The sequence below is a fragment of the Apodemus sylvaticus genome, chromosome 16 (assembly GCF_947179515.1).
Source record: "Apodemus sylvaticus chromosome 16, mApoSyl1.1, whole genome shotgun sequence".
In the NCBI taxonomy this organism is placed as follows: Eukaryota; Metazoa; Chordata; class Mammalia; order Rodentia; family Muridae; genus Apodemus; species Apodemus sylvaticus.
The window spans coordinates 17,421,113-17,433,612 of record NC_067487.1 but is presented as its reverse complement, the minus strand read 5'-3'; the positions used below and the strand labels follow the sequence as shown (position 1 = coordinate 17,433,612).

At 44.4% G+C, this 12,500-nt stretch overlaps 1 protein-coding gene across 2 annotated transcripts in view; it reads left to right on the top strand.

Annotated features, from left to right (window-relative positions):
* Myo10 (myosin X) overlaps nt 1-12,500 on the top strand; it is a 207,179-nt gene that overhangs the window by 114,063 nt on the left and 80,616 nt on the right. Inside the window, exons 10-15 of one of the 2 annotated variants that reach the window (XM_052159434.1) lie at nt 7,737-7,866; nt 9,793-9,911; nt 11,162-11,308; nt 11,461-11,561; nt 11,691-11,757; nt 12,289-12,381. In XM_052159434.1, the coding sequence (XP_052015394.1) occupies nt 7,737-7,866; nt 9,793-9,911; nt 11,162-11,308; nt 11,461-11,561; nt 11,691-11,757; nt 12,289-12,381 (657 nt within the window). The remainder of the gene's footprint in view (nt 1-7,736; nt 7,867-9,792; nt 9,912-11,161; nt 11,309-11,460; nt 11,562-11,690; nt 11,758-12,288; nt 12,382-12,500) is intronic. The other variant, XM_052159432.1, reaches the window with a different exon arrangement.

Sequence of the window (12,500 nt, the reverse complement as noted above, 5' to 3'; positions counted from 1 at the left end):
CTTGCCCCACCCAGTCACAGTTCTCCAGGTTTGAGTTTATAGTAGGGTTTCTTTTGACAAATAGTTCTGGTAGCCATGGGACAAGGTAACCACTGGTTTGTGATCCGGTTCCTGCAGCCTCTTAGTTGGACCTAGTTCTAGTTACCAGTGCTGATCTGGAGTCCAGCTCATGGTGGCGGCAGTTGCTAGCGACTCTCAGTTTCCCAAAGCCTCTGGACAGTCGTGCATCGAATAAGCCCGGTTAGCGTACACTGTGAACAGCCAACCTGTCTGAGTATGACTGGGGGTCAGATCGTTGTGGGCTCAGTGTCTTTGCCAGAGCCCTCAGCTTTAGAATGCAGTGTATCCAGGGTTGACTCATGGCGCATCTATATATAGTCGTGTATAATATAGCAGACATAAGCGCAGACATCCCTGTGTGTCCACTGCTCACGGACTCATGTTTAACTGTCAGCAGAGGGAAGCGGGTTTTCCATGTTTTTAAATGTACTCAGTATGTTCAGGCCTTTTCCCCCCATTGCTGTTTACTAAACCGTACAGTATAATGGTTTTGTGTGTGTGTGTGTGTGCGCGTGTGTAATATATATATATATATATATATATATATATATATATATAAAACGTATTGGGCATTATAAGTAATTTGGAGATAAAAGTATAGAGAATGCTTATAGGCCGTGCCCACATATTTGAACATTCCCAGGCAGTGATGCCTATAGGGGAGCCTGGAACCGATCCCAGTGCATACCGAGAGATGCGTACACTTACTCTCCCGAACATTACATGGCTTTAGCCCTCTCCTGATAACCACGTCAGGTTATTAGAATGGCGTCTTCCGGGAGGCTACTGAGCTGATGAGCAGCCTGCCCTTACCTACACATGACAGAGCTGACGTGTGAGTATCCAAATCCCAGACTGAGCCAACAGCCAGGTCTTCCTGCTTTCAAGACACCTTAGACTTGTCTTTTGAAGTCATTCAAAGGTCAGCGGCTCTCTGTTTATTCAACGTGTGGTGTCTTCAGCAATGAGGTCTCACCATCCAGAGCTGGTGTGTAACCAAGGGCCACAGTAGCATCCTCTACAGTTCAGGGAACCTCTGAGGTCTCGCTGCCCAGCAGGTGACACACAAAGAATACCACATGATTTCACAATGCCTATCAATCACACATAAACTCTCCTTATCCCATGCATATAATCGGGATTGAAGTTGGAAACTGAATTCAAGCTGGGAATGTGGCTCATGCCTACAATCCTAGTTCTTGAGAGGCTGAGTCAGGAGACTATCCCTGAGTGTAAGGTCAGCCTAATATACAGACCTAGACCCTGTCTCAAAAAGCAAAAGGGGGGAAAATGAAATTCAAAACAGACGAGGCACTGATGTGATTACCTTTCCTTCTTCGTCTCTGTTCAGAGCCACGTGTCTCTGTCTCTCTTCTATCTTTCCCTGGCATTAACTCTGTCACTATTCTATCTGTCCTCAGTTATGAGGATCAAACCTGGGGCCACACACACACACACACACACACACACGGCCAGGAGTTTGCCTCTGGCACCCAGGAAGACTGCACTCTACAGATATACCTCAGAGGGACAGGGTCTAGGAACCTAAAAGGCAGGCGGCTTGTAATGAGAAAAGCCCATTACAGAATGGGCCAGAACAGAATGAAGACAGACAACTTAAACTACAGCGATCTCTCAGTTCCCTCGGGGTAGTCATGAGAGGAAAGCTGGATTTTGTGACGTATTCTTTTAAAATATCATATTAACCCCATACCTCTGAGTGCTGCATCGCCAAAGATAACCAACTTCAGATAGAAAATACTTCAAAAGAAGAGAGAAAAGTTGCATCTACAAAACCAGTGCAATGCCGGCACTTCTGTTTACGTAGCACGTGCCCTGTGTCTCATGTCATAGAGAATCTAGAGGTGGCTGAGGCCAAGCACAGTGACAAATGCTGGGGTCTCGGCGCTAGGAGGATGAGGCATGGTGACTGATACAAACTTGAGGTCAGCCTGGGCTGCTTAGTGAGTTCAAGGCTAGCCTGGGATACAAAACAAACCTTGCTTATAAATGAAGTATGCAGGCTGTCCAAGTGGGTCCTCTGCAAATGCTGCACAATTGTAAATGCAGAGCTAGGTTAGGCTTTTGTGGAATTTTATATATTCTGGGATTCTTGGCACTAGTGCCTCATGGGTCCTGAGCCATAGCTGTGGTTTGTCTTTGCATTCTCTTCTGGCCTTACACTTCTCCACAGCAAAGCTGTCTTCTCTCTCCCAACTGAAGAAGCATGCACTGAAATTAGCACTCATCCTTATTCTTGAGGACTCAAGGGAAAGAGCTAGCCTTTGGCATTTCTTCTGTTTATGCTCATTTCTTGAAACTGAAGAAAAAATAATCTGCCCTTAAAAGACACTGTTGCTATAGACAAATAGGTAATTAGCTAGTTTAGTCTGGCTGCAGGCCCCAGGGAGCCATGGCCACCGGGGTGCATTGCCTGGGATGACCACTAGGGGCAGCATCTCCCTGCACGAAAAGATTACTTTCTGTTTGTCTTTCTAAGGCAGTGTTTAAGCCTTAAGGGGACACTGAAATAACAAGTGCTGGTATTCGAAATCCGATCTTATGACAAAACAATAGATCAGGTTGAAAGGCAGGAAAATGTACATATGAAGTTGGCATGATGTTCCTGACTCATGTACCCTAGTTGTACATTCTCTTTATGGATATCCTTGTAGGTCTGTAAATATTCAATTGACCATTACTTACTAGTATTAGCCTTCATAAGTATTAATAAAGAAGTTAGGTGCTCTTTCTAAGATTGTAAGTGTGACATTTTCCTGTTATTATTTAACCATTTAGTTTTATTCGGGGAGTTCTAAGCAAGGCTTTTTAAAAATGTGCAGCTTTGACAGAGACGGCGGAAATACATTCCTTCCTGGGAACAGCAAGGATTCCCTCCTCTCAGACTTATGAGAATTAGGGATTGGTATTTAAAGTGACTTATTATATACGTAGTAAGACCCCTTCTAGCATGTAAAACACGTGGTCAAGTATAACATTTAGAAACACTGCAAACTTTCTTATATAAGAAGGAGGGCAGAAGATAGTAATAGGCCTTATACATTTATAGAATCCCTTTTAAAAAAAGAAATTATTTTATATGTCATATACTATGGCAGTTATTTTTTTAATTAATTTATTTATTATATGTGAGTATACTGTAGCTGTCTTCAGACACACCAGAAGAGGGCATCAGATCTCATTACGGATGGTTGTGAGCTACCATGTGGTTGCTGGGATTTGAACTCAGGACCTCTGGAAGAGCAGTCAGTACTCTTTACCTCTGAGCCATCTCTCTGGCACACTATGGCAGTTATAAGAGGAAGAAATGCTAAAACAGTAACTGTTTCAGAGTGTTACTGTTACATGGTACAATTCTATGATTTTTATATTCTGTGCCATTTTTCTGAATGCTATGTTTTCGTAAGGAGCATATGATTTTTAATCATTATTTGATTATTGTCTGGGAGGACACCTGCTCTTCCGTGGACCGCAGGCAAAGAATGTATGCTCAGTGTCATAGCCAGTTTTAATATAGCCTTCAAAATTGCACCATAAATTTTTCAACTTGAGATTTGAAAGCCTTTTCAAGTCAGAATGACAGCTAATTTATTTTACTGCCTCCATCTGGCCCCCCCAAGATGGCAGCTTATGAAATGTGTGTGAAGTAGCCAGGGACTTCCATGCAGGGTGGCCTGCTTGTTCTCTTATGTCACCAACACTGCACATTTATAGCATCCTTGGCTGTGGACCACTGCTAAGATCTCTAGACTTCAGAGACCTCAATGAGTGTGCACAGGGGTTTTGATTGGTGCGTATCTGTGTGTGTGCGCATGTGTGTGCATGTGTGAGCAAATTCATGCTACATGAATTAGTATTACTTTTCAAACAAGTGTGTGTGTGTGTGTGTGTGTGTGTGTGTGTGTGTGTGTGTGTGTGTGTGTGTTTTCTTTGAATCTTGGAAAACTTGGGCCTTGTTGACCTGGAGAACAGGTAACGGGTGTGGAGCGTTGATGATTTGTCAGCATCTTTGCTGGCATCTTGAGCTCAGTGCCAGCACTCCACTACATAAATCATGTGTGGTAGCACTCACCGAAATTTCTTTCTTTCTTTTTTTTTCGGGGGGGGGGTGGAGTTGAGGGGTTTTTTGGATTTTTGATTTTGGTTTTTTTGAGACAGGGTTTCTCTGTGTAGCCCTGGCTGTCCTGGAACTCACTCTGTAGACCAGGATGGCCTCAAACTCAGAAATCCGCCTGCCTCTGCCTCCCAGAGTACTGGGATTACAGGCGTGCGCCACCACTGCCCGGTTTCACCTAAATTTCTATGAGGAGGTTAAGGCAGGAGGATTAGAAACTCAAGGCCGTCCTTCCCTGTATATTGAGGTCAAAGCCAACCTGTGCCACATGTGACTGTGGCCTCAAAAACCTACAAAAGCAAAACAAGAAGTGGAAGAGACTCTGGGGAAATAAGGAGTTAGTCTTCTGGGCTACACAGAGAAACCCTGTCTCAAAAACAAAGCAAAAACAAACAAACAAAAAAAAAAAGTTGGTCCTCTCATGGCCCTGCAGAGGGAGTAGTATGTCAGCTTCCTAGCTAAGGATACTGAAGTAAGGCAGGTTCGTTTTGTTTTGTTTTTTTGTTTGGTTGTTTGGGGGTGTTTTGTTTTTTGTTTGGTTTGGTTTGGTTTTTGGTTTTTTGAGACAGAGTTTCTTTGTGTAGCCCTGGCTGTCCTGGAACTCACTCTGTAGACCAGGCTGGCCTTTAACTCAGAAATCTGCATGCCTCTGCCTCCCAAGTGCTGAGATTAAAAGGCGTGCACCACCATTGCCCAGTAAGGGCAGGTTTTCAAAGTGAGGATTACAGAGGTGTTTTTCAAATTACAATCCCTTATGTAGGGACCCATAGCAAGGCTATTGAGGAAGCAGCGTGTGGGTGGCATAAAGAGATCCTTGTAGTCCATCCTGTGAGGGCATGCGTGCCAACACTTCTACAGAAATTCTTCTTGTCAGGCATATATGGTCAGCAGAGTCCTTCCTTCATGCCTTTCTTAACGTATTTAGCCAGTTGTGACTTGACACAAAGAACTCCACTTTGATTCCAATAGCCTCCAATCAACATGAGCTAATGTCATCCATGAAATAGTTTCATATAACATATATAAAACAGAATGCATTACTTGATACATCACTACCAAAGCACTTATTTTCATTTATGAAGTCCCAACAGCTTTCTTTTCCACCTTTCAAGCAGGGTCAGGGTTCAGCCAAGGTCCCTGTGCTCTATGAAAGGGCCACTTACCCCTAGTGTCTAGTGTGACACACTTGTTGCTAGGGTGACAATCTTCTACAAATTTTAGCACCACATCTCTCTCTCTCTCTCTCTCTCTCTCTCTCTCTCTCTCTCTCTCTCACACACACACACACACACACACACACACACACATCGTGCTCACAGGCATCTATTTTGTGTGCTTAATAGAAACTTCTATTGAAAAAAGATCTCTGTGTAACTCTGTTTTATAACTAGATTGGTATTGGGAATTTCAGGCCATATTGAGAATTTCCCAGAATTTTCATTTCAATTTTGAGCTATATTATTGAGATAATAAAATAACTATACACCGGGCCGTGGTGGCGCACGCCTGTAATCCCAGCACTCTGGGAAGCAGAGGCAGGAGGATTTCTGAGTTCCAGGCCAGCCTGGTCTTCAGAGTGAGTTCCAGGACAGCCAGGGCTATACCGAGAAACCCTGTCTAGAAAAAAAAAAAAAAAAAAAAAAAAAAAAAACAAATACAAATCCAAAAAACCAAAATATAAAAAATAAAATAAAATAACTACAAAAGCTTAAAATACAGCTACTCTTGCCAGAGGTGATGGGAAACTGCTTAGTAAACAATTATACAAAAAAAAACATCGAGACAGCAAATAAAGCTTCTCAATAAGAGTTTTATTCCACATGCCTACTCTGGTGATAGTTATTGGAGCTATTAAAATTCCCTGTGATTAACTCAGTCACCACTGTCACCATAGTCTAATTCAGTAATGGGTTAGGATTAGACTTGTGAACAAAGACGTTAAATGGGGCCATGGTAGCTCATGCCTTTAATCCCAGCATTTAGGAGGCAGAGGCAGGCTTATCTCTGAGTTAGAGGCCAGTCTAGTCTACAGAGAAAGTTTCAGGACAGCCAGGGATATGCAGAGAAACCCTGTCTTGGGGGAAAAAAAGGAAAAATAGTTAAAAATTTATTAGTACAATGAACATATTAATTCTGTCCTGTTTCACATTTTCATATACAACCTTTGTATGTGTGTATGTGTGTGTGTGTGTGTGTGTGTGTGTGAGAGAGAGAGAGAGAGAGAGAGAGAGAGAGAGAGAGAGATCAACCAATTGGCCCCTTTTTTTCATTTTATTTTATTTTTAAATATTTATTTATTTATTATATGTAAGTACACTGTAGCTGCTTTTCAGACACACCAGAAGAGGGCATCTGATCTCATTACAGATGGTTGTGAGCCACCGGCCACTGTGTGGTTGCTGGGATTTGGACTCAGGACCTTCGGAAGAGCAGTCAGTGCTCTTAAACCACTGAGCCATCTCTCTATCCGCAACCAAGATTGTTTGTGTGTCTATGTGTCTGTGTGCACATGTGCAGTTGCTTAGAGTGCCTGCACTCCATTCTAACGAGTCATGGTACACACTTAGAGTTCAGAGAACCACCTTTTGTGTCAGCAGGCGACTTCCACCCTGTTTGAGATGGTCTCCGGTTGGCTCGCGGTCTGCTAGCTGTTCTCTTGGTCCCTGCCCCATCACCCAGCACACTAGGGCTGCAAATCGCCGTACTGCATTCAGCGTTCACGTGGTCTGGGGACTGGAATCCAGGTGTAACGATTGCATGGCCGGCGCTTCACCCAGTGCGCCATCTCCCCAGTCCCCAGTAACTCTTTATGAACCATGTTTGGGCGTTCTCACTTGATAGAAATTTCTGATTGAAAGTCTTACTCCTTTCAGTACTGTAGAGCCTTAGGTGGGTGACTCGACGAATGTTCATTTCCTCGGTCACTGTAAAATCTACTAAGGAAAAAAAAAACAGGATTTTCTTTTGATTATTAAGATGATGACCTGCTACATAACCCAGTCTACCCGTGCGTTTGTGGTGATTGTCTTCTCCAGTCTCTCAGATGCTGGGATTATGGACACACATTGCTGTGATAGCTTATGAAGTCATAGGGGAAAGGGGAATTTGCACAGCCTAGGTACTTACTAATTATTTTGCTGACTTCTGGCCTGGTCTTTAACTTTGTTTTCAAAGTCTTGAGAATAAGAAATGACTAATTGTTCACTACATCTCTTGCCCTTACTTCACTGCATATCCTCTTACCTCCCCGGTTTATATAAAGACAGCAATGTTTGTCGTGCTTTAATATTGGAGGAGAGAAGCATCTTGTTCATGTTGAGATGGCGGTGAGTCCTAGACCACTTAGTAGCATGAGCAGGAGGCTCTCTATCACAGACATGGCCATGTATTGAAGGCATTCTTCATTTCTGATATTTTTTCTTTTTTGAACATGGAACATTGTTAAAGTCAGTGATTATCCGTCAGTTTTTTATTCTTTTTGTTTTTAGAACTATACCTAATAATTTAACTCAGTCATGGACGGTTTCTCATTTTCTTCTAGGCGGCAATGGAAGTCATGCAGTTCAGTAAGGAGGAAGTCCGGGAGGTTTTGAGGTTGCTGGCAGGAATACTGCATCTCGGCAACATAGAATTTATCACTGCTGGAGGGGCACAGATTTCCTTCAAAACAGGTGAGATTATGCCTGACACCTGACCCCTGACCCCTGACCCCCAATCCTGTTGCCCTTCAGTGTTTTCCTTATAAGAGATTAGACCCAGAAAATTGGCACCCGGTCTCTTACAGAAAGTTTTCTGGACCCCAGAAAAGAGCTACAGGTTCCCCCATTTTTCGGTGCTGGCGCTCGAGCCCATGGTCTCGGCCCCTCAGACATGCTAAGCACATGTGTCCCGCTCAGGAGCTGTGGAGCTCCACCTGTGTGATGCCAGGTGTCAGGGCAAGAGTCCAAGGTTCTGACCTGGGCTTGGTGTCTGTTCTTGTTCTTACTAAGAAGGAAAATGGGCCAAATAAGTAGGCAGTTGAGCAACAAATAGTTGATACAGGAAAACCTGGAGTCCGGCGCTGTCACACTTTGCCGTGGTTTTCAGAATTATCTGTCAGGGCTCTGCCGGCAGCTGTCCCTCCTGCTATTTATCCGTTTGCACTATGACTGCCTTTTAGTAGAGTCCCTTAAACATATAAAATATTAGTTGAAGTACTTTAAATAAATAAATATAAATAAATAAAAAAATACATTTTATATATAATATGATTTTTGAGAAAGTTTCTGATAGAAGCAATAAATCTTGTTGCAGCAGTTAGGTACTGGATGTGCCTGGGGTAAAAGCGTCTCTCCAGGAGCCTGGTTTTCCCTGATCAGTATTTATTGTGTTTGAGTCCCACATAGTTTCTCTCAGTGTCTTAGGAGCCTAAAAAGCCTTTGTTTACAGTTAAAGAGGAAGAAAGGGCTTAGAAGTTGAGAGACTGGTGGATTTTGGAGGGGACCTGTTTTTTGTACTCTGTTTCTAGAGGAACCAGCACCCTCTTCTGGTGTCCTCAGGCAGTGCGTGTGCATAGTTTAACGTGCAGTCATATTCTCTCTCTGTCTCTGTGTGTGTGCGTGTGCATGTCTGGGTCTCTCTGTCTCTCTGAGCAGAACCTTTGTATATGTGCGAAATGTTTGTTCATATTTACTGCATTAAGAATCCTGTGGTGGGTTTAGGTGTGGTAGTACAGGCCTGGTGCCAGGACACAGGCGGATGGATGGTGTGTTGCCAGTGAGCCTAGGCTACAGAGTAAGGCCATTGCCAAATCAGGCAACTGCGCACAAGACCACGTCTCAACAACAAAAGAAACCCCAAGAGACAGAAAACATTTATTATCTGAGAGGGAAAATGGCGCAGTCAATAAGGTACTTGCTACGAGTTGTGTTGGAGATGTATCCACTGAATCTGGGTCCCACTCCATCAGCTGTTCCCAGAATTTTGATGAAAGTGTGGTTTTCTGTGAGAAAGCAGAAGGCCTCAATACTGGGCAAAGTGATGGCTGGTGACGGTGAGATGCTGAAGAGGTCTGTGACTATTTTCACTGGCAGCACCCAAGGGACTGGCTTTGCCACTACCCTTCTCTGACCAGAACAGAAAAGCTTCTACGAGATTATAAGACACAGGGCATCTTACCAAACTGAATTTAAAAGCTGATACAAGAAATGGCTCAACAGTTAGGAATACTTGCTGCTCTTGCAGAGGACCCAGGTTTGAGTCTTTGAACCCGCAGTAGGAGGATCACAACCGTCTAGCCTCTGAAGGCACGTGCACTCACCGAGGTATCATGCAGACAGGCAGATGAACATACAGACACATGCATAAAAATGTATAAGCTTCTGAAAGAGACTGAGAATCTAGCTGTCTTTTATCCTGTAGGACATTACAGAAAGTTGCTACAGGCAGAAAGCATTTACGTTACATGAGACGTGTCCATCATTTCTGCCTGGAGAGTTCAAGCCTGCTCTCCGCTTTCTGTGTGGCCATACGTGGCTGGATGTGAACCCAGCTGAGGTCCAGCATCCAGGGCGTTTGAGGGACTCTGGGCTCACCTGTGTCTCCTCCTTCACTTTCAGCTCTGGGTAGGTCTGCAGAGTTACTTGGGCTGGACCCAACACAGCTCACAGATGCGCTGACCCAGAGATCCATGTTCCTCAGGGGAGAAGAGATCCTCACGCCTCTCAGTGTTCAGCAGGTATGGCTCCTGCCCTCGATGCCGTCGAGCGAGCGTGGGGTTTCCCAGCCGTGTCTTTACTTGGCATACGTGATCACAATGAACCATTCAAATGCATGGCTCGTGGGCCAAATGGGAAGGATACCCCAGTCTGGGAAATAGTGATGGAGCAGCCAAGCTCTGATGAGCTCGGGTCTGGTACAGGGCAGCTGAGGCTGCGGCCTGATCCTTCCACTTAAGGCTAACTCTTCCATAAGCCAAGGATAGTTACAATCAAGTCACAGGATTCTTATGAAGATAAAACAAATAAGCAAACAAATCCTTGGTATAAGTACTTAGCACCTGCTGCAGAGTAAGCACTGATTGAAGGAAGCTCTGGACGGTCTCCTCCTCACCATCGGGCAGCACTGGAAAGCACTGTTCCTGCTCTGTGCCTCCACTACTGATGGTTTCCATTAAAATGACCAGCCCTTCCCATCTTCCTTCTCAGTCGTTCTTCCAGTTATTTATTCACGTGTGTGCCTTGCACGCGTGTGTGTAAAGCAGAGGACACATTGTGGGAGTTGGCTTTCTCCATGTGGTTCCTGGGCATTGACAGCAGGATCCTCAGGCTTGGTGTCAGATACTTGTCCCCCACTGAGCCGTGTCACCCGCCCTTTCTAATTCACCTATCTTTTTTTTTTTTTCTTTTCAAGATAGCATCTCACTATGTAGCCCTGACCGCCCTGGGATGTTCTGTATAAACCAAGCAGGCCTTGAATGTATGGAGACCTACTTGCCTCTCCCTCCCTTGTATTGAGATATAAAGACATATTCCAACACACCTGACCTAATCCTTCTTAAATAAAAAAATGTTATCCCATAAGGAAAAGAACCTTTATGAGTAAAAAAACTAAGAAAATAAGGTTTCACTGTTTAAACCTAATTTTAATATATATCTAAATAATATGTTTTTATATATATTTATATACACACATTCACTATCAATATGCAAATGGATCTATGTAGATGTATATATGTGTATATATATATACATAATATATACATACACACATATAGTATTCATATATATAGATTTGGAGTCCTTTCTATAACTGGACATGTGAAGTTGAGTTTGGAAGGCAGGTCTTTATGAATGGGTCTGTCAAGTCAGTAAATTGGGCTGACCCTTATTGAGTCACTAAGCCACGGACACCCGGTCCTTCCCACAGTTGGGTGGGGCGAGGTGGGCCGGTTCTGCCTCCTGCCACAGCCTCCCTTGCCCACTGCAGGCGGTAGACAGCAGAGACTCACTGGCAATGGCACTTTACGCGCGCTGCTTTGAGTGGGTGATCAAGAAGATCAACAGCCGGGTCAAGGGCAAAGACGACTTCAAGTCCATCGGCATCCTTGACATCTTCGGCTTTGAGAACTTCGAGGTGCGCGTGGGGAGAGCGGGACAGCGCCTCCTGTTTAGAAGCTGCCCTTCCGCATGGTTCCTTAGATGCGTGGCATCCGTGAGTGGTCTCCCCTGCACCCTTCTCTCCTGCAGCGCTGACTCCCTGTATCCCTCCCTCCCTCCCTCCCTCAGGTTAACCACTTTGAGCAGTTCAATATCAACTATGCAAATGAGAAGCTGCAGGAATACTTCAACAAACACATTTTTTCCTTAGAACAACTAGAGTATAGCAGGTAGGCACACAAGCGCCAACTGTGGGGGGGGGGGTGGCAAAAACAAAATTTTTTTTTTTTTTTAAGTCAGTAAGCACATTCGAGTGAAGGTGTGTCTTAATTTCACGTGGCCTTTTCTTCTTCCCCCAGAGAAGGATTGGTGTGGGAAGATATTGACTGGATCGACAACGGCGAATGCCTCGACCTGATCGAGAAGGTAATGGCTGACTGAAGAATGAATGCTTGCAGTCCCCAGGGAGTCCAGCGGGGCGGCTTCATGTTTATGGGAACAAAATAACTTGTGCAAACATGCACATCAAAGATGAGAACGTGGAGAGCACAATGGGCCGTTTGGAAACACTGCGAATGCCACGAGGTCGGATGTAAGCACTTGGCTGCCTCCGGCCTATTGTCCCATTGAGCTCAGTAATTTCGAATCAGCACTGTGTGTGTGAACTGGCCTCTCTTAGGTCTTGAGTGCCAGCCCAGCCTTGTAGCCTGGAAGACGGGCCAGTTGTAAAGGTTCGTCCATCACATTTCAGTGGGTCCCATTTTTGAAGGCCTGTATAGAATTTCATCTTTCCTTTGTGCTGTCTCATTCTGAATCTTTTAAGGCCCCAAGATGGCAGTGACGTTTCTCTTTTTAAGTATTGACTTGTGGAGATGGGATGGGTTGGGGCTCTGAAGTGGTTTAAAAGACAAGACATCCCACCGCTAATTCATTCAACCGTTGTCTCTCCCTCTGTAGAAACTCGGCCTCCTTGCCTTAATCAATGAAGAGAGCCATTTTCCTCAAGCCACAGACAGCACTTTGTTGGAGAAGTTACACAATCAGCACGCTGTAAGTCAGAACCCGCCAGCCCTTCCTTTGAGAGCATTAAGATGGCGAGCCCTTTTCTGTGCCTCCCATGTTAATGTTCTCCATCTCTTAAGCTGGAGTTTCCCTCCCTTACTAGACTT